The sequence below is a fragment of the Crocodylus siamensis genome, chromosome 7, assembly GCF_052110815.1.
Source record: "Crocodylus siamensis isolate JL-2025a chromosome 7, ASM5211081v1, whole genome shotgun sequence".
Classification (NCBI taxonomy): domain Eukaryota; kingdom Metazoa; phylum Chordata; order Crocodylia; family Crocodylidae; genus Crocodylus; species Crocodylus siamensis.
Genome location: NC_143401.1, coordinates 62,106,410 through 62,125,015, shown reverse-complemented (window position 1 = coordinate 62,125,015; position 18,606 = coordinate 62,106,410). Strand labels below are relative to the sequence as shown.

General features: G+C 42.9%; 1 protein-coding gene across 6 annotated transcripts in view; it reads left to right on the top strand.

The window, feature by feature from the left end:
- Positions 1–18,606, top strand: part of PRKG1 (protein kinase cGMP-dependent 1) — a 1,074,795-nt gene that overhangs the window by 1,024,573 nt on the left and 31,616 nt on the right. For all 6 annotated transcript variants that reach the window (XM_090058529.1, XM_090058528.1, XM_090058532.1 and 3 more), the window contains one exon: positions 18,062–18,201. In XM_090058529.1, coding sequence (XP_089914655.1) covers positions 18,062–18,201 — 140 coding nt within the window. The remainder of the gene's footprint in view (positions 1–18,061; positions 18,202–18,606) is intronic.

Below are 18,606 nucleotides of genomic sequence, written 5' to 3'. Positions count from 1 at the left end.
ACCTCCAGGCAATTTTAAAGCTGTCAGATGATCCTGTCTTTTTGTTGAGCCGTATCACTGTGCTAAGACAGACCATTTAAAAGGGATGCATTATAACAAACATCAAATCTCCCATTTATAATCGATGTGTCCCATTTAAAGTATACAACCCTGTAACTAGAGTCACTGTTCACCTATAAAATGCACTATTAATTAATGCTAAATAAATAAATAAAACTCTAAAGTTAACGGTATTTTAACTTAAGCAAATTCCATTTACTATAGTCTATATATTCTTCATTTAGCAAATGACGCTGCCTTGCCCTTAGTTGTGCTTCTTACCTAACAGTAATGAGCAAATAGCATAGCTGAGAGTAGCTTGTAAAAAGTTTCAGGGGACTAAAAACAATTGAAAGTTTCACTTTCAGATACTTTTCTTCCACTTATGCACATTGATCATCAATAGGTCTGAACATTTCAAATTTTAATCTTTAAACAACACTCAAAACGTACATCCCATATCAGAACAGAAGAATAAACAGGAATATTAAAGGTATCCCCATTACTAATGCTATTTAATTATTGCAGGAGCCATCTTGTCCTTTACTTTCTTCTCCCAAAATGCCTTGAGCAGAATAGTAATGGGTAAAAAGGATGCAGATGCTGTAGCACTCTGAAAAGTAGAAGAGGGGGAAATGCATCATCATATGAAATGCATTTCAACTTTGCCATGGTGTGTAATAGTGTTGTGCGAAATTTCACCCAGTGTTTCATTCTGAAGCTATTTTGTTGCGTTTTGAGCTCAAAACAGTGAAATCAAAATGAAACATCCCTGAGAAACAAAAGCCTTCAGAACAGCTTTGAAATGAAACTCCAGAACAGCCCCTGCAGCCCTCCTGGAGGTGTGGGTGAGCCCCCAGTCTGCCTGCTGGAGGAGAGGAGCTGGGTGCTGCTGCCTGGGACCAGCAGCAGCAGCGATCTTCCCAGCGCTGGTTCCAGGCAGCAGCACTTGGCTTCTCTTATCTGGCAAGCAGATGTGGGGCTCATGCCCCTGGAAGGACTCCGGCACAGCCCCCGCAGCCCTCCTGGGGGGCTGTGGGTGAGCCCCCAATCTGCCTACTTGTTGCATTTTATGTTTCCTCATAATAACCTATGGGTGAAACATCAAAACATCTTCAAAACAGCAAAACAATATTGACTAAACAAAATGGAACAGTGCTTTCAAACAAAATGAAACTCGAAATGAAACACTGTTCCATCGAATCATCAAAATGGAAGTTGAATTGGAACGGTGCTGTTTTGCACAGCCCTAGTGTATAACATAATCATTGCTTTGTAATGACTGTAAAGGAAGTGAACATCAGTTTCCACTAGGGAGTGCAAACATTTGAAGTCTAATAAAAAAAAAACAAACCTCTTACATTTTTTCTCTTTATGCATTTGAACATCACGGTTATGATGTAATGCTCTATGCCTGGTAAATGTACATGTCTGAAAAAAACATTATAAATCCAAAAACCAGAGTAACAGTCTATCCAAGATTTTAGTACTTTATAGGCTATAATTACATGAAAATGCTTTTGAAGGCAGGAGGAATTTCAAGTGCAGGCTGGTCTTCAGATATAGTCCTAAATGCTTCTTTATACCAATTTGGAGGTGACAGAGGTGTGGATACTTTTAGTATAAATTCACACCAACAGGAAAGGTCACATCCTCCTCACTGATGCACTGATGTTATCTGGGCATCCTCTGTTGATTTTATGTCAAGCAAGACACTCAAGCTACAAACCAGAAACACAGGAAGGCAAACAAATTTCCTCATGAGAGAGAGTAGAAATACATACCAACAATTTTCCTTGTTGTTTTACCTGGCTAGAAATATTATCTGGACCCTATAGTTTCATAGTTTCTAGGGTAAGAAGGGACCTGAGCAGATCATCTAGTCCGACCCCCTGCCATGGCAGGAAAGAGTACTGGGGTCAAATGACCCCGGCAAGATGTTCATCTAACCTCCTCTTAAAACCCCCCAGGGTAGGAGCCTGCACCACTTCTCTTGGAAGCTGGTTCCAGACCCTAGCCGCCCTGACTGTGAAGTAGCGCCTCCTGATATCTAACCTAAACCTACCCTCTGCCAGCTTGTGACCGTTATTTCTGGTCACTCCTGGTCACAACCTTAGCCTGCTGTCTCTTAGCCAAGTCTGGATTTGAACTCGATGCTGGAAGAGATGAAAAAGAAACTGAGTTGAACAGCCAATATTTTATCAACACAATATCCATTGAAATGACACAGAAATTGATGATCCACCATGCAGGCATTTTGTCTCTTTTCCCATAAAGAACTGGCTCACATTTTTCTTCTAAACAGAAGTTTTTAAAAATATTCTAACAATTAAAAAAATCATTTGTGAGTTTTAATTTCCTTTAAAAAAATCAGCCCTTCTGTGTGTTGTAACCTAAAGCAGTTTACACATCATAAAGTAGAATGCTACCTTTGCCGTAGTAACAATTTTTTTTTGTATGAAGTTGAATGAGAGAAGCAAAAGCCAACTGAAGTCTAATGAAAACAGAACTCAGAATGAAGGAAGCTGGATTTTTTTCCTCTCTTCTCCCAAATGTTGCTCTATCTACCAAAATCTCTTGACCCCTTTCAGCATGGATTTTTAAATATTTTTTCTTTACAAAGGTTCTTGCTATACTCTTAAAGCTCTGAACTATTATTTCAGACATTCCAACAGCCAAATATCAGAAGATCGAATGTTCTGAATATGAATACATTTGCAAAGCTAAGAGGTTAAAGGCTGTCATGTAAATTCATAGCAGCAAACTGAAGCCCATTTTCATGAAGCATCCCTCAGGTACTCTTCAAACAATGCAACAGATGAAGGTATTTTAAGATCATAAGCAAGCTGTCAAAAACACCTGTACAATAACTCAAAATGTTTGAATAAACAAGTAACATGAGATGAAACTTCATGCTAAAACACAGTGGCTGTCTTAACACAGGACAGTTGTTGTGAGTTCCTGGGTTGTGAGTTCTCCACATGGAGAACATTCATGAGTAGGAGCGAGCAGATCTCAGTGGCTCCTAGATTCTGTGTCCCTGCCAGATTACTCTGTTCACAAACTCTTGCCCAAAAGCACTCCCAGCAGTGTAGAGCAGCTGATATTGCATCTCTCACGAGTGGGTAGGTATCTGTGCCTGTTTGCTTTGCCTTCATCCTCCCAAAGGTCTTTCCCCCCTTTTTTTTTTATTTTGTTGTTGTTTTACCTGTTCCTTAAGGCCAGATTTCTCACTTTCTTCTGAGTTTTGACCAGCTCCTTTTTAAGGTTTTTCTCACATTTCTAATTGAGGTTTTTGTCTTTCCTGCAGCATGTGAGGGATGTGGTGGCACAGTGGGTAAGGAATCTCCAGCTCTAGTAATAAGAGTTTAGGGCTGTAACACCTGCAGGTTTCTCCCCCTCCCTACTATGGCTACCAAGCTGTAAATTGGCACTTGGCATTTTTACACATGCAGTGGGATGTGGCTCTGGGAACTTTAATTAGTGAGCCATACTAATTAAAAGCGCCCATGCATCACATGTATCAGTGTCCTTGCTCTGAAAAAATGGTGGCAGGGCGCTTTGAAGTAAAGCTCATTGAATCTGTTTTATTTCAGAGTGCCCTGCCACCATTTTTTCAGTACAGGGACACGCTGAGACACTGATACATGTGATGCAGAAGGCTCCCAGACCATGTCAAATTCCATACCGCAGCAGACTCAATTATTTGAGTTTGCTCCAATGTGCTGGATTTCCGGTGCGTTAGATCAGGCTCCAGGCACATGTAGTCAAAGGCAGGTGGGTATACTGCTAACCATGCCCTTCCCTTTCTATTGGCTACCAAAAGTGGTGACTTTAATGTTAGCTCAGTGGCCTGGAAGGCTTAGGTAGATCTTTTATAAGAGGCTTGTCTAGGGATGGGATACTGATACTGCTACATATATATTGCAGTTGTGTAGCAGGAGGGCAACAGACGCCATATGAATTATCCAGGTGATGGCTGGCTGGATCTTTGCTGCATATTGCATAGAGAGCACATGGCTAAAGTGTGTGGAGAGGAAATAAACTTCATTAGTTTATACCTCTGTCTCAGGTGTGAGGTTTTGGAGTTTTCTTGGTATTGATCAGAGGGTATATTTCACAGGTGGTGACCAGGGATAGCCCCTCTTTATAACTGCTTTGTGGTTGCTTCATTTTGTTTGACAGTTGCTCTGGACTTATACTGGTAGGTTGTTTGTAAAGGAGGAGCTATCTAGCTGGACTTTCCTAGTTGTAATCAATTAATTTATGTTAATTAGAGGTACAGGCATTACCAATTTTTCAATTTTCTATAAGCATGGTCCTAGTCACTGCAGAGTTTATGGGCCAGCACATTTTGGATAATACACAGAAACATTCTCATAGTATTTCTGTTATTATATTTCTTGTCTGATTTAGTTTTACTCAAGATTTCAGCTGACTTTTTTGCCATTAAGAAACGTCTCATAAAGTTAGACAAGCTGTCAGCCCAACTTTATCCCAACTACAGTTGGTCTAATAAAAGATATCACTGTGATATATCCTTCCCTTTCATAATGTCTGGACCATCATGGCTACAGCATCAGTTTTACACTACCATACTTATTTGCAAAGTAAGTTCTTCAGCTCTGTCTAACCTAATTTCCTCTATCTAGCTTTCTGTATATCACCATTTCATATGGCAGTTGAATGTAAGTTGTATTGTTGTTCTCTGTCCTATTCCTTTTCCTTTGCTTTTCAAATAGAATGTACCAGCATTGCTTCATTTTACAACAGTGTTTACAGGAAGTGTTGATGTAAAGAAAAACATTAAAAACACTATATAATTTTGTTTACTATAAAGAGCTCAGAGCATGCTCAAGTCATTGTGATAAAGACATACAGCAATAGTGATCAGCACATCTTTTTAGCAGGGCTGTGTGAAACTTTGATCCCTGATTCCATTTGGCAGAGATTTGGTAGCCGAATCTCCAAATCCAAATCGATTCAGAGGACCCTCTGAATAAATTCAGAAAGATTTGGAGATTCAGACATACACAGCTTTAAATGTTTTTTCTACATACTTCTAGGTAGCAGGTGGCTTGTGAATACTGTGGTGTTAGGGTGCATGGAGCGTCCCACATGAGTGTGAGGGGCTCCCCAGCACACTTGGCAGCAGATCTGGAAGTGAACCAGAAGCACTTCTGGTCCACTTCTGAGTCTGCTGGGGAGCATGCCTCCCAGGCTCAGCATTTGGTGGCTTCTGGGTCTTGCAGGGGGACCTGGGATTCCCCCGTGGCTGATCGCTGAGCTGCGGAGTAAGTGGGGGGATCCCCAGTGCACTCCCCAGTGGACCCAGAAGTCAACTGAAAGTATTTCTGGTCCACTTCCAAGTTCGCCACCAAACACATGGAGGACCACTCTGCACTCCTGTGGGATGCTCCACGCGCCTCAGCATTGCAGTGTTCACAAGCCGCGCTGGTACCTTGAGGTATGTAGAAAAAACTTTTAAAGCTGTGTCTGCGTCTAAATCTCTGATTCTCCAAAACAGCATTGGATCTTCAGACTCAGATTCAGCTGAATCGAATCAAGGACTGTTATCTGAATCAACTGATCAAACCACTGTCCCTGATTCGGGCCAAATCTGAATCGAATAGGACCTGCCTCGCACACCCCTACTTTTTAGCCTTATCAGGATCCAGAATGCAAAAGGAATCTTAAAGGAAACCAGCAAGACCGATATAAAACCTGTGCTATAGACTGTTATAATATGAAATCTAGTTTTTGGTCTGTTTTGCATTCTGCTACACAGTTTGTATATTTTTAAATCATTAAAATGTATTGATTCAACATTGTTATAGTAATATGTATAGTAATAATGGATCATTTGCAAAAAATCAACAACCAATAGGCTGAATTCTATCTATTGGAAAAACTTGTAGCAGACTTTTTTTGGTGGGTTGCTCCAGAAAGCTGAGCTTCTTACTGAATATACTAAGCTGGGACCTGGTGTCTTTCTTGCCTTGGATAGTATATTATCTGTGGGAAAACATTATTGGCTGTCCTGGTTTCATTTTGACAACAGTGATCTTTCTTTATGTTTCAATAGAGACTTTTAGATTCTGTTAATTTGTTTTAAATTAAGGGAACACAAAGGAAATTTAAAAAGTAAAAAATATGTATAATTACAGCTCTTACATAATTAGAGGACCATAGCCAAGAAGGTTATAAGACGAGATGATCTTTTCCTAAGACAATGAATTTAATATTGTTCTGTTGTAACTGAAAATTCTGTGATCTCAGTTCCATGGCCTAATAGAAAAGAGTTGGAAGGCTCAGTCTCCAAACCATAAAATAATCACCACAATTAGCATGGTTTAGTAGTCTCAGCAGGAACAGAGGAGACTGAATGGGCTTTTTGGTTTGGCAGAAGGGAACCAAAATGAATGATAATCTCAAACTGAATCTCAATCTTGCAGTACCTCAGCACTGAAAGCAGGCTAGAAACATAAGTAGAAATTATAACTGAATTTTTATGTGGTTTTAGGTCAGAGTCTTGAATTAGTTACCAACTTTCATGTGGTCTTTACTTAAATGTTTGTAGTAATGAGACTATTGCTAAGTACAGACACTGCACATATCACACTTTAAAAGTACAGAAACCTTTCTAAAGCCATAACTGAACAGATGTTCACGGCTCTTAGAGCATGTTAAAAATGATGGCTTATGCTCTCAGTTAACCCTCAATGGATGAGTTATTAGACCAGGGGCAGGCAAAGTCCAGCCTGCAGTACAGATCCAGCCAGCAGTGGACTCCATTTCCCAGCAGCCCCTGCCTGCATGGCTAGGACCAGTCTCCATGGAGACCCCAGCCAGTATGTTGTGAAAGCACAAGGCTGGGGTTGTCATGGAGACTGGCCCGAGCCACACTGGCAGGGTGCCAGCAGGGCAGAGCAGGGGGCTGCTCCAGAGCCACTGCAGTAGGGGCAGATTGGTCCATGGCCAGGGCAGTGTTGCAATTTTCTGCCTACATGCTCCAGGCTGAGGCACACAAGCAGCAGATCATGGATCTGCCCCAGCTTGGGACCACGCTGTCACTGCTGCAAGGAGCCAGGGCAGAGCCAGAATCCACTGCCTGCATGCCCTTGCCCTCAGTGTGCAGGTGGCAGATTGCAGCTCTGCCCTGGCCATGGAACAAGCTGGCCCCACCACAAAATCCCAGTGCCTCTGGAGCAGCCCCCTGCCCTGCCAGCACTCTGCCAGTGCAGCTGAGGCCGGTCTCCATGGCAACCTCAGCGTTGTGCTATCATAGTGCAGTGGCTAGGGTCTCCATAGAGACCAGCCCCAGACATGCAGGTACAGAGTGCTGGGATGTGGAGACAGGCTGCCATCTGGATCTGCCATTTAGCCCACCCCTGTATTAGACTAAAGTGCTTCCTGTTATAGCAGTTTATCGAACGTCTGTGCCAGATCCCATTGAGGGTTAACTTAGGGCATGTTTGTAGCCTTTCCAGGTAGTGTTGTGCAAGGTTGCATTCTAGCTTTGGACAAAGCTTTGGCTCAATGAAAGCCTCTGATTATTTAACTGATAAGCTCAGTGATATCCAGTTTAATGGTTATTGTTTAATGTGGGGTGGGGCATAGTGGGGGAAGGGAAGCTGAGCAGTGCCCCAGCAGGAACTGGAAGGTGGCAGGGCTGGTAGGAGGAAGGGGTGAGAGAGGAGGAGGGGAGGTTGAGGGGCAAGGGGGGACAAGTTTCTATAGCCTATGAGGTAAAAGAGGAAAACAGTGAGTGGTCTAATGACTTGTCACTTAAGTAATTAGCTATCCATTCACAGGTGCTCCTTCCCTCCCAGCATAGGGCTTCATGCAGGCTGTGTTGTCTGACTGGGCTTGCCACTGCCTCCTCCCTACCTCCCATCCCACTCAAATGGTCCCAGGAGTGGCTCCCAGTATCAGCTGCATTTGAGCTGCTGTGTTATCAGTTAATCATTTAACTGATATAATTAGAGGAGGTTAAACTGATTTTTTAAAATGATATTTACATGTTTATTCTGATCCCAGTCCCACCTCCTCCCCCTGGCAAGCTGCGAGCTGCTGCCAGAGGGGTGGGGGGAAGTCTGTCTTTCCCTAAGTCACCTCTGTCCTGTGGCACACCACAGCTCAGCTGGGGGGACCACAGAGAAAGGAGTCTAGGGTCTCTCTCCAATAGGTAGAGGGAGATAACTTTTTGTGGGGGGGCTGAGTGTGTGTGCATCTGTGTGCACATGACCCCCAAGCAGGTAAGTCTACAAGGGAAAGGGGGAGGGGAGGGGAAAGAGTCATGGGAAGTGGGGGGAAGGAGTGGGGGTGGGGCTGGGGCAAGCCCTGCATAGTTGGAGTGGGGCATGGGACAGAACCACGGTTAATCCAGGGGGCGTGGGGAGGTTATGGTGGTTCCTGCTGCTGCACACACCTCAGGAAGCATGGGTGGGGGGGGTGTGCTCCCACATTTGTGCAGGGCAGGGTAGGGCAGGGCAGGGCAGGATGCAGCTACAGGCTAGGGCCGGGGCAGTGCTTTGCTTTTCCCAGAGGGAGCTGGGCTGCGCTATGCTCAGGACAGGTGGTGACGGCCCTGGGAGGGAGTTTGGGGGGCCGCCAACCCCCTTCCTAGGGTCCTACAGCAAATTTTGGGGTGGCTTAGAGACCAAGTAAAACTGCTTCTTTTTTCTGTCTCTAGAGTAGGGGTAGGCAACTCCTGGCGTGGGTGCCAGAGTGTGGCACTCAAAGGCATTTTGCTTGGCACACATGCCTTGGGGCAGATGGTGGGGAAGGGGCCAGGGCTGCACTGCCACAACAAGCATTGGGTACCTAATGGCTCCTCCACCATTTGCCCCTGTCAGGCCAACATCTTACAGGTCAAGGTTGCAGGTGTTTTTGGCACTCTGCCCAAAAATGTTGCTGACCCTAGAGTAACTACTCTTCAAGTATTTACTTATTTTGAAACTTCCTCAGAGGCTTTCATAAGTGACTTACATCATTAGAATTAATCATTAAAAGAGAAATAAAGACCTTTTAGAATGCTTAGCAATAATCTCTACTAGTAACATTATAAACTAATAAAAGAACTATGATTGATTGTTATTATCCTTCGTCATAACATTTTAAAAGCTATTGATCTGAAAATTATTCATATCATTATAAATGGGGTTTTTTTGGATATCAAAATTAAATATAAAGCAAGGGAGTTGAAACATTATAGTAGTAGGGGTTCACATGACACATGAGGTACACTAAATATCTAATTTTAAAAATGCTGTTATTCCAGTTAATCAGAATAAAGTGTTTGAAATTTTTGTTGAATATTCCTATGATTTTCCATTGACTCCCTTGGTTATGTATTAGCTGGCTGTATCATAACTATTTATCTAGGGAAATAAATGTCAAAGGAAAAATCATATTTGTAATGGCTACAGTAATAATATGGTTGGTTCACTGGCCCTTGTTTGAAATTACTCATGTTGGCAGCTGTTTTCTGATTTTAGAAAGTATTACTCTAATAGGAAAGTAAGCAATCTGAGTCTGCCAGGGCAAAATAGTGTGCAAACATATGTTTGCTACACTCAATCTAGGTCTAGGCAGCTTACTTTAAGTGGTTAAGAGGGATGGGTGGGATTGAAGGGGTAGGGATGGTGGGCACAGGGGAGTTTCATGCATCCAGCAGGTACTGGCGGGTCTTCAGGGTGGGGGTAGCTGGGAGGGAGGTGGGGAGGATTGGTGGGTTTGAGGCAGGGGGTTGTCTAGTTGGGGAGAGTCAGCACCAGGCCTATGCTGCAAACAGATTCAGGCACTGGGGAGATTGGGTATAGGTACAGAGATTAAAAAAATATGAAGCAGAATCAATGAAACCTACATAGGTTTCTGTAAATGGCATGGGTGACTGGTGCCTCGTGATACTCGGGTGGTGGGGCACAAGTGGCTGATTGCTGACCGGTGGGGTCGCTGTCCAGGGGGAAAACCTGGAAGTGCCACCAGCACTTCTCTCAGCAACCCCACAATCTATGGGGGGGCACCAGCCATTGCCCCCCACTCCCTGGCTGGAGAAGGCCAATCTCAGTACCTCTCCCCTATCTCCCCTATCCATCACTTATGGTAAATGGCATAGGTTAGATTGGGAGCAAACAGAACACATATTCACCCTTTGGTTGGGGGGCATGCAGGCTGCTGAGGCCATCAGGTTGGGGGGACTCCTGCATGTCTCCCAGCATACCCTGCAGGCACCCCAGGCTACTGGAGACTGCCAAGCATAGCCAAGCACCTGGGCCACCCCTGACTGACTTCTGGGCATGGGGGGAGGCATGCCCCCAGCCCCCTGCTACATCACTGCACACCCTCCACCATGCCCAACCCTAGGCTCCCAGAAGAGCCTCAAAGTGGGTCACTGTGGTATGCTTGACAGTCCAGCTGGTGGCAGCAGGGAAGACACTCTGCAGAAGGAAGGATCAAGCCCCTTGGAAATCTGGCAAGTGCAGTGGCTGCTGGCAGGATGCTCCCAGCAGCCCAGGAGCTTTGTGCCAGGCAGTGAGATAGTGGGGCACCCTGGCCTCCTGCTGTTGGCTGCCACTGGTGCTACCACTCCAAGGGCCCTGATCCTTCCTTCTGTTGAGCTTCTGCCACCGCCACCACTGGCCAATCTACGAGGGCCACACTGCAGCCAGCACAAACTATCCATCCTCCCAGTAGTAACCGAGTATGTTTTAAGGCATTCCACCAGTAAAATGTAAATGCAGTTTGTCCACAAGTACTCAGATTGATATGTATCACTTGCTACTTTCTAACATATAAATACATCACACAACATAGAAATGAATGTAAATGTTAGAATAAATTCATTATGAATCGGTTATCTTTATTTACCACTCATTTTAACTGCATTACTGAACATGTGCTGTACCCAAAAACTTAGGCATTTATACAGTTAAATTAATGGTAGAGAATATTTTGCAAATATTTTGTGTATGATACTATTTGTTCCATAGTTTTGCGGGGCAATGGGGGTCTGTGGGTGAGTGTGCAGGAGCTAGGGTGCAGTCCTTGGGGTTGTACCTGTGTATGGGGACATAAAGTTAATTGGCTGGGTGTGTGAGAGTCAAGAGTGCAGTCTGTGGAGCTGTGCCCAAGCACAGGGGTTCTCTTGGGCTATATGTCAGGTCTGTGAGAACATCATGGGGTGCTTCATGATGGGATGTGGCGGTATGGCCCAGGGAAACAGACTCTCTCACCCTGTGCTGCCTGCCTGTGGATGACAGTTAGCCAAAGGCAGAGGTGGGGAGAAGGGTTTTGGTGGCTTGGCTCTGGGAGAGATAGGGGGTAAGATAGCGTGATCACCTTTTCCAAATTGGAAGGCAGGACATGTGTTTCCCCCCCTCCTAACTCTGACTGGTGGGATGGCTGGACCAGAGCCAGGCAAGGGCAAATGTGAGGTGCCCACTGTGGCCTCCTTGATGCAGCCATGGGGCTGTCTGCCCAGCAGCAGTGTGGGGCATAACTCCAAGCTGCCACTGCCCTAGCTGCTGTTAGGTGGGTGGGCTCCTGGGGGGAGGAAAGCAGGGCAGGAAGCCCTGAATCTGCAATTGGTAGCCTGCATCCACCTCCGTCCACTGCATCCACTTCCGTCCCATGCACCTTCACCCCCCATACACTTACCTGGAGGGAGCTGCTCTCTACCCTGTCTGGCTCTTTCCTTGCCACATGTATGTTTGCGGACATGCACATGAATGTGGCACCCCCTGTTCCCACTCCTAGCAGTCCCTTGTAGCTTGGAACACTGTCAGCCTACACAAGGAAACCCGGTGTTAAGTCAGGAAATGGAATTCAGGACTAGTGTATAAAGCAGTGGTCTCCAACCTTTTTAAGTAGGAGATCACCTTTGGCATTTAAAAGCAACTGAAGATCTACCATGTGCCGCACCCCCTGCCCACCTAGCAGGTAAGTCTGTGGAATGGGAAGGGAGGGGCAGATCAAGGCAGATGGAGAAAATATTTTGGGCTGCACCTCCCCAGGAGGTAAGTCCCACCTAGCTGGGGCCCCACTCAACTTACCCCTGCTCCTGTCTCTGTGGCACTGTCCCTCACCGTGGGGGCCTCGATCTAGCCCCTGCCCCATCCTTCCCCCACGGACAGACCTGCTGAGTTGGGGCACGCATGCACATACACACAGGCACTCAGCCCCCGACCCCAGCCTTGAATCGACTCCAAGAGGCTCTGAGATCTACCACAACAGACTCTGAGATTTACTGGTAGATCGAGAATCACTGATTGGTGACCACTGGTATAAAGAACTGACACAACATCTAGTTTGATGAATGACAGAAAGGCTTTATTTACTACAAGTATTCACTCTTAAATGAGCCTAAAGCAAAGTAAAGTCCAGTATTTAGCTGTAAAGTGATAGTTTCTCACCAATTACAGGCAAAAGAGTAATCTCTGGCTTTTCAGCTTCTCTAAGCCATGGATTGATTACCTAGAAGATCAGCTGGGTGCAGTAGCAGTTCTTGTCAGAATGATTTCTCATTCTTGAATTGCGTGTTGTTAGCTGTTTTGTTCCTCTTTTTTACACTTTTGCTCAGCATCTTCAAAACATTCTTGTAGTTGTGTATATTCAGAGCATCCCAAGCAGTAATTAACAGGAAAATCCTGTTAATCAAACTGTTCATTACTGGTTATGAGACAGTCCCAATTGTATTGAATTACCTTCCTCTGTAACAAGAGGTTATCCAGTTCTACTAAGTTGGAACATATCAAGAAATTGATTAACAACCAGGAAAACCACAAGGTTTTTGAGTTGTCCTTGGAAGATAAAGGGAACCACTGAGGCAAAACAAGAGTAAATCAGGAGACACCTCTCAAAGCCCATATGGAGAATGTCTCTTCCTACAGATAAACGCAAGTTAATTGTGAAGAAATATTTAGTATACTAATTAATCAGGATAGGCATTGCACACTGTTATGTACCAGACATATGAAAGCCTGCTTTAAATCATCATAAATATAGTAAGATAAGCTGGAAGTGATGCCTCATTATTTCTTTTCAAAAGGTCCAGCTGTAAACTTACATTGTCTTGCACTGTGCGGTTGTCATTAGTATTTTGTATTTTAATTTTTGTGAGTAGGCCCAGCTCAGCTTGAGTTTCACAGTCATCACTCAGATCCCTACATGATGCTGTGAATCTGGCCTAAGTGCACCCTTTCCTAAATCTGGTTAACCCTTTCTTCATCTAAGTCAGTGTGCCTCCTGAGGGCATTTACTATATTTATATGATTGCAAGTCAAAGCTTTTTTTTCCCCATTTAACATGTGGTGGTGGGGAGAGCTACTTGTCTTGGAATCAAATATGAAGCTGCTGCATGGCGGCTTTGGCTTCAATCCTGCTGCTGCCTGCTACCCCACCATCTCTGTATCCCCCTGCCATTCTTCTACTGCAGCCCCTGCCCCCACTACCCCCATAATGCTTATGCATAGCTTTAAATCACAGAGTTGTGAGCTATGACTTAGATCCATTTCAGTCCCTCTCAAGTGTATCTCTTTGGTGACAGAGTTTGCTCCTGTTGCTGTTCTTTGGTTGGAATCAAGCAGTTCTACCATTTTTAAACTGGATTTCTTTGCTCTACCCTCCCTGTTTACTCTCTGTATTAATTGAAGAGATCTGCCTGTGTTTAGCATGTGGAACCTTTTTTTTTCCTCTGGAAACCTATGAAAACAGCTGATTAATCTAACTCAGACACATCTTTTTCAAAACAAACCATATGTATTGTATCTACTCAAATGTAGATAGGAGAAGAAAAGGATAAAACCTGTATTATGTTTTCTGTACCTAAACCTTCATCTTTCCTTGAAAGTTGTGCGAAGGCCCAGTTACCTCTATCTCTGGGTAGGGAAAAGAGCCTGTTTGCTGCAGCTTCTCCCCCTGTTTGGCATATCCCCTCTAGCTAACTGCTGAGAACTGCTGACAAACCTCTCCTTAAATCTAGCATCATTAATGTTTCAGTATGCTCTTCGATCCTAGGGAGGAATCATGGGAAGAGAAACCATGTCAGCCTGATTGGAGCTATGTTCAGGCTTTCCCTGATGAAGTTGCCATTGTTTCATATCCTCTGTGTTACACTCTAACATGCTCATTTGATGTTACTCTATGCCAATAATATCAAAGTGAAGTGTATATGATACTTAGAAAGAATATCCTATCTCCCTTTATTCACCACATGCAGTAAATACAGAATTTCTTTTCTTTCTATCTTTAAACTGTCCATTCATAAAACAGCAATACAGTAGTGCAGTGCTAATGCAGAAGATTAACTGGGAAACCCTGATGGATGAGTGAGGAGAAATGTTTTTCTTTATTTTACGTTGATTGTTTAGGTCTCTGTACCCCATCTCCCTGAAGATGAGAGATGAGAAACATAGGCTTCATGTGAAGAGAATAATTGAAAGTCTCAGTGTGAGCAAGAGCTGCTCCTCTGGAAAAATAAGCGTTTCATGTGAGCATGAAAATTCTTGCACCTGCGGGAAAAATGAGAAACCACAAATGCAAGAACAGAAACTATACAGAAACGCGAAGAGATTTTTTTAAGGTGCTGTTCAAAATTTAAAGAAATTTATAAACATCTAAGGATACATATACATTTATTGCAAAGTGGAGCAGCTTGTATTAATAGCAATGGGAATACTTACAGAACTTCAGCATTCCAGTGCTATGCCAAGAGCAGGTTTTACAAAGCCAGCAAATCAGACTCTGAAACAACATGTAGAGGCAGAAATGTGCATGAAAGTTAAATCCTCATAAGTGTTATAAAAAGTGTGTGAGTAACCTAAGGAGGTTCCAGTCATCTTCAGATTTGCTGATCCTATTAGGATTTATCAATCTATAGATTACGCATCAAGACATTCTGTAGCTTCTCTCCAAGAGGTAGCAAGCAAATTTGATATGTATCTGTGGCAAATGTCAAGAATTATAGTGTCTGTGTTTTGTATCATTATAGATTCAACTTCTGACATATAATTAATAAATTAAAAAATTAATGATGAAATTTTCCTTTGTAAGGAAGCATATTTAATTTTTTTCAGAATATTTCTAAGTCATAGGCTTTATATAGCTGCTTGATATACCTCTATTATCAGTTGAGGATCTGCTCCTTAACATAGATTTACTATAGCTGTATGTCTTACCCTGATATAATAGTTCAACCCCATGAGGTTTCTTCCAGTCCTAATCTTCTGTGAATCTGTGAATTTCTACTAAAAGCTCCAATTCTGAGCAAATCAATCCAGAGATTTCACCATTCTGTAGTTATAGGTTTGGTGTGAACTAAACCATTTCACGTCTTCATGGCTACAAAACAATTGAGAAAATAATGGAAAAAATTCAGACTGAAATATTTTTATGTAGAAGCTAGAAGAAATTTGAAGGTCAGCTTCCTAGGACAAGCATAAGCCTCAGGGTCTATTTATTATTTATTTTTTTGGTGGTGGGATACTTGTCCAGGAAATGTGGTGGTTTTGATTTTTTTTAAAATGTGACTGCATTTTACACGTGTTCCATCCTTCAATGACAGGTTACAGCTTTGTAACTTTCTTTAAAGTCCTGGACACATTGATAGAGTCCAGAGGAGAGCCACGCGCATGATCAGAGGTCAGGAAAACAGATCTTACGATGACAGGCTGAGAGCCATGGGACTCTTTAGCCTGGAAAAGCGCAGGCTCAGGGCTGATCTGATGGCCACCTGTAAGTTTATCAGGGGTGACGACCAGGATCTGGGTGAACGTCTGTTCACCAAAGCGCCCCAAGGGATGACGAGGTCGAACGGTCACAAATTCCTGCAAGACCGTTTCAGGCTGGACATAAGGAAGAATTTCTTTACTGTCCGAGCCCCCAAGGTCTGGAACAGTCTGCCAGTGCAGGTGGTTCAAGCACCTACATTGAACACCTTCAAGAGTAAATTGGATGCTTATCTTGCTGGGATCCTATGACCCCAGCTGACTTCCTGCCCTTTGGGCAGGGGGCTGGACTCGATGATCTCCCGAGGTCCCTTCCAGCCCTAATGTCTATGAAATCTATGAAATAGACAGGCTATGTTTCTCCTTATGTGATGTTACTTCTCATGTTATCCCATATCCTCTCCGTCCTGCCCCCATACACAAATATTTAATTAGTGGTGTGTACTCTACAATATGACATGATATACTGTGTGTTACCAGAGAAGCTTGCTGGAGCAAGGGAGGAATTTAGGAAATAAAAGTTGATCCAGATGAAGAAATTATTAGTTTCTTCTTTTATCTGAAGATAATTAATAGGATAACCAGGGGAGACTGGTTGGAGTACGATTTTTACTTCTCGGAAGCATAAGTGAGTGCAACTCTGTCGCAGCATCCCAATTTTTAGAAGTACACATCCACTTGCATGGCAAGTACTATAAAATCACATTATATTTGTCCAGCAAGGGGGCTTTTCTCTTTATTTATTTCTGATATTACCTAGCCAGCTCCAAGAAATCTTATTAATTTGTGGACAAGGGTAGAAGCAGGACAGAGCCCTCTGTTTGTTCTTGAAAACCCTTTAAATGCCTTAATAGAGCTTTTTCTTCAAAAAAGCAGGCACACACTTTGCACCAAATTCTCACTTGAATTAAATACTGTTCAATTTAATTGTCTGCAGATTGATACGATGCCAAATCACCTGCTGTACCTCAATTAAAAATGTGATCTATTGTATGTAGAGAAGATTTGGGGAAATCTTGAGTGATAATATGCTATGAAAAAATGCCTGGACTTTGGAGACAACAATTTCTTTACTAAAAATAGGTTATTTGAAGCTCAAGGTTAAAAGTAAAGACATTACAGAGCAGCGCTGTTAAAAGCCAGTTTCACTCATGCTTTGAAAACTCTCAAGGCTTATTCCCCTGTCAGGTCTATAGATATGCAATGGTGATAGAAAAGGTTTTTATTAAAGCTCCATATCGGTCAAAAAGCTGTTCTTTATGTGGTATGTATGTAATTGAGAACAATATATAATGCCAGTATTTTTCCCCTTCACTACACTAAGAATTTTTATAAATGTTTTTTTAATTCAATGGCGTATTATGGTAGTAAATATACTGACTGTACATGAGGTACCAATATACCATATGTTTAGAAACCTGGTTTTCAGTGAAAAGATCTGATGAGCTAAGTCAAGTGTGAACATTTTGAGTTAGCATAAAAACTGGCTAATTTCATGGAAAATACTCCTCAGGGAGTAGCTCATTATCTAGTCTACAGCAAGTACTGGGGGTAAAAAGTGGCTCCTTGACCCTTGTGAGCTAAATAGAGTAGGAATTCATGCTCAGATGTGTACTTGTTGCTATAACACTTTCTGTTCTTTACCTGGCTTCACCTCTGAGTCTGATCCTCAAAACCCTACTTGCCAGATCTTTCACTGGCCAGCAGAAGCAAAGAGCACAGCTTGATGACTGAGGAGTTAAGAAAACAGAGCATACTGGGGGTGGAGTAAGGGCTTCACTTGGTGAGACTAGGGATTGTGGAGGAGCTGAAGAAAAGACATTCTATTAGTTCTTCTATGGATGTAGAAGATCAGACCCATCGTCTTTAATGTCTTAAAGCTGATTCCTTCTTGCTTAAATGTGTTTAATTATATTTATGCCTCCTATAATATAAACAGTGTTAGTTTCAGATTTTTCTATCTTTTTTTTTGGAGGGTCGGTATGGGATAGGGTATTCTGATTTATATTAAACTATGCCTTTCAAAATTTCAGGTAACTACTTAGAGGCTGCATCTACACGAGCTGCTGACTATGCAATAACCAGAGTTACTGTATGGTAGTGTTGCCAAACAGCTTTTTCATGATGCTGACTGCACAGTAGCTCATTACTACTATGCTGTAGCATCGCGTCATACTTCCTGCCATGCAACGCTACTGCGCAGCAGTCATGGGCCACTGCACAGCTCACATCTTGTGTAGATGCAGCCAGAGAGTTATTTACCAATTGTAATGTATTTGCTATTCTCTTTCAAGGTCCAGTTGAAAAGTGATGAATCCAAAACATTTGCAATGAAGATACTGAAGAAGCGTCACATAGTGGACACCCGACAGCAGGAGCACATACGGTCAGAAAAGCAGATAATGCAGAGTGCTCATTCAGACTTCATTGTGAGGTACTGTTGCTTTACTTCATTTAAAGGACGACCTCTTGGTCTTTACTTTACTTTAGTTCACTTCAGTTTTAGGAATGATTGCATCAGCCTTGACCCTATTTCTTACAAAATTATGCTGTTACACAATGAATTATCCCTGAAGTAGTATAGGTAAAACATCTTTTGAATATAGGCTGAATGTATTAGGGTTAAAGTTGCAATGATTTTGCTACACTTGTAACATTACAGAAGCCTATGCATAGAAAAGTTATATAATTAAAGGATACACTGATATAATTTGACATTGATCCAATTATTAGGTCTGTGAATTCCCACAAAAATCACCTCTGTTAAGTAACTCAGCAAGCATAGCACCACAAGTTTCCATGTTTGTGATCTCTCGATGATTTATCACTGTCTGCTCAA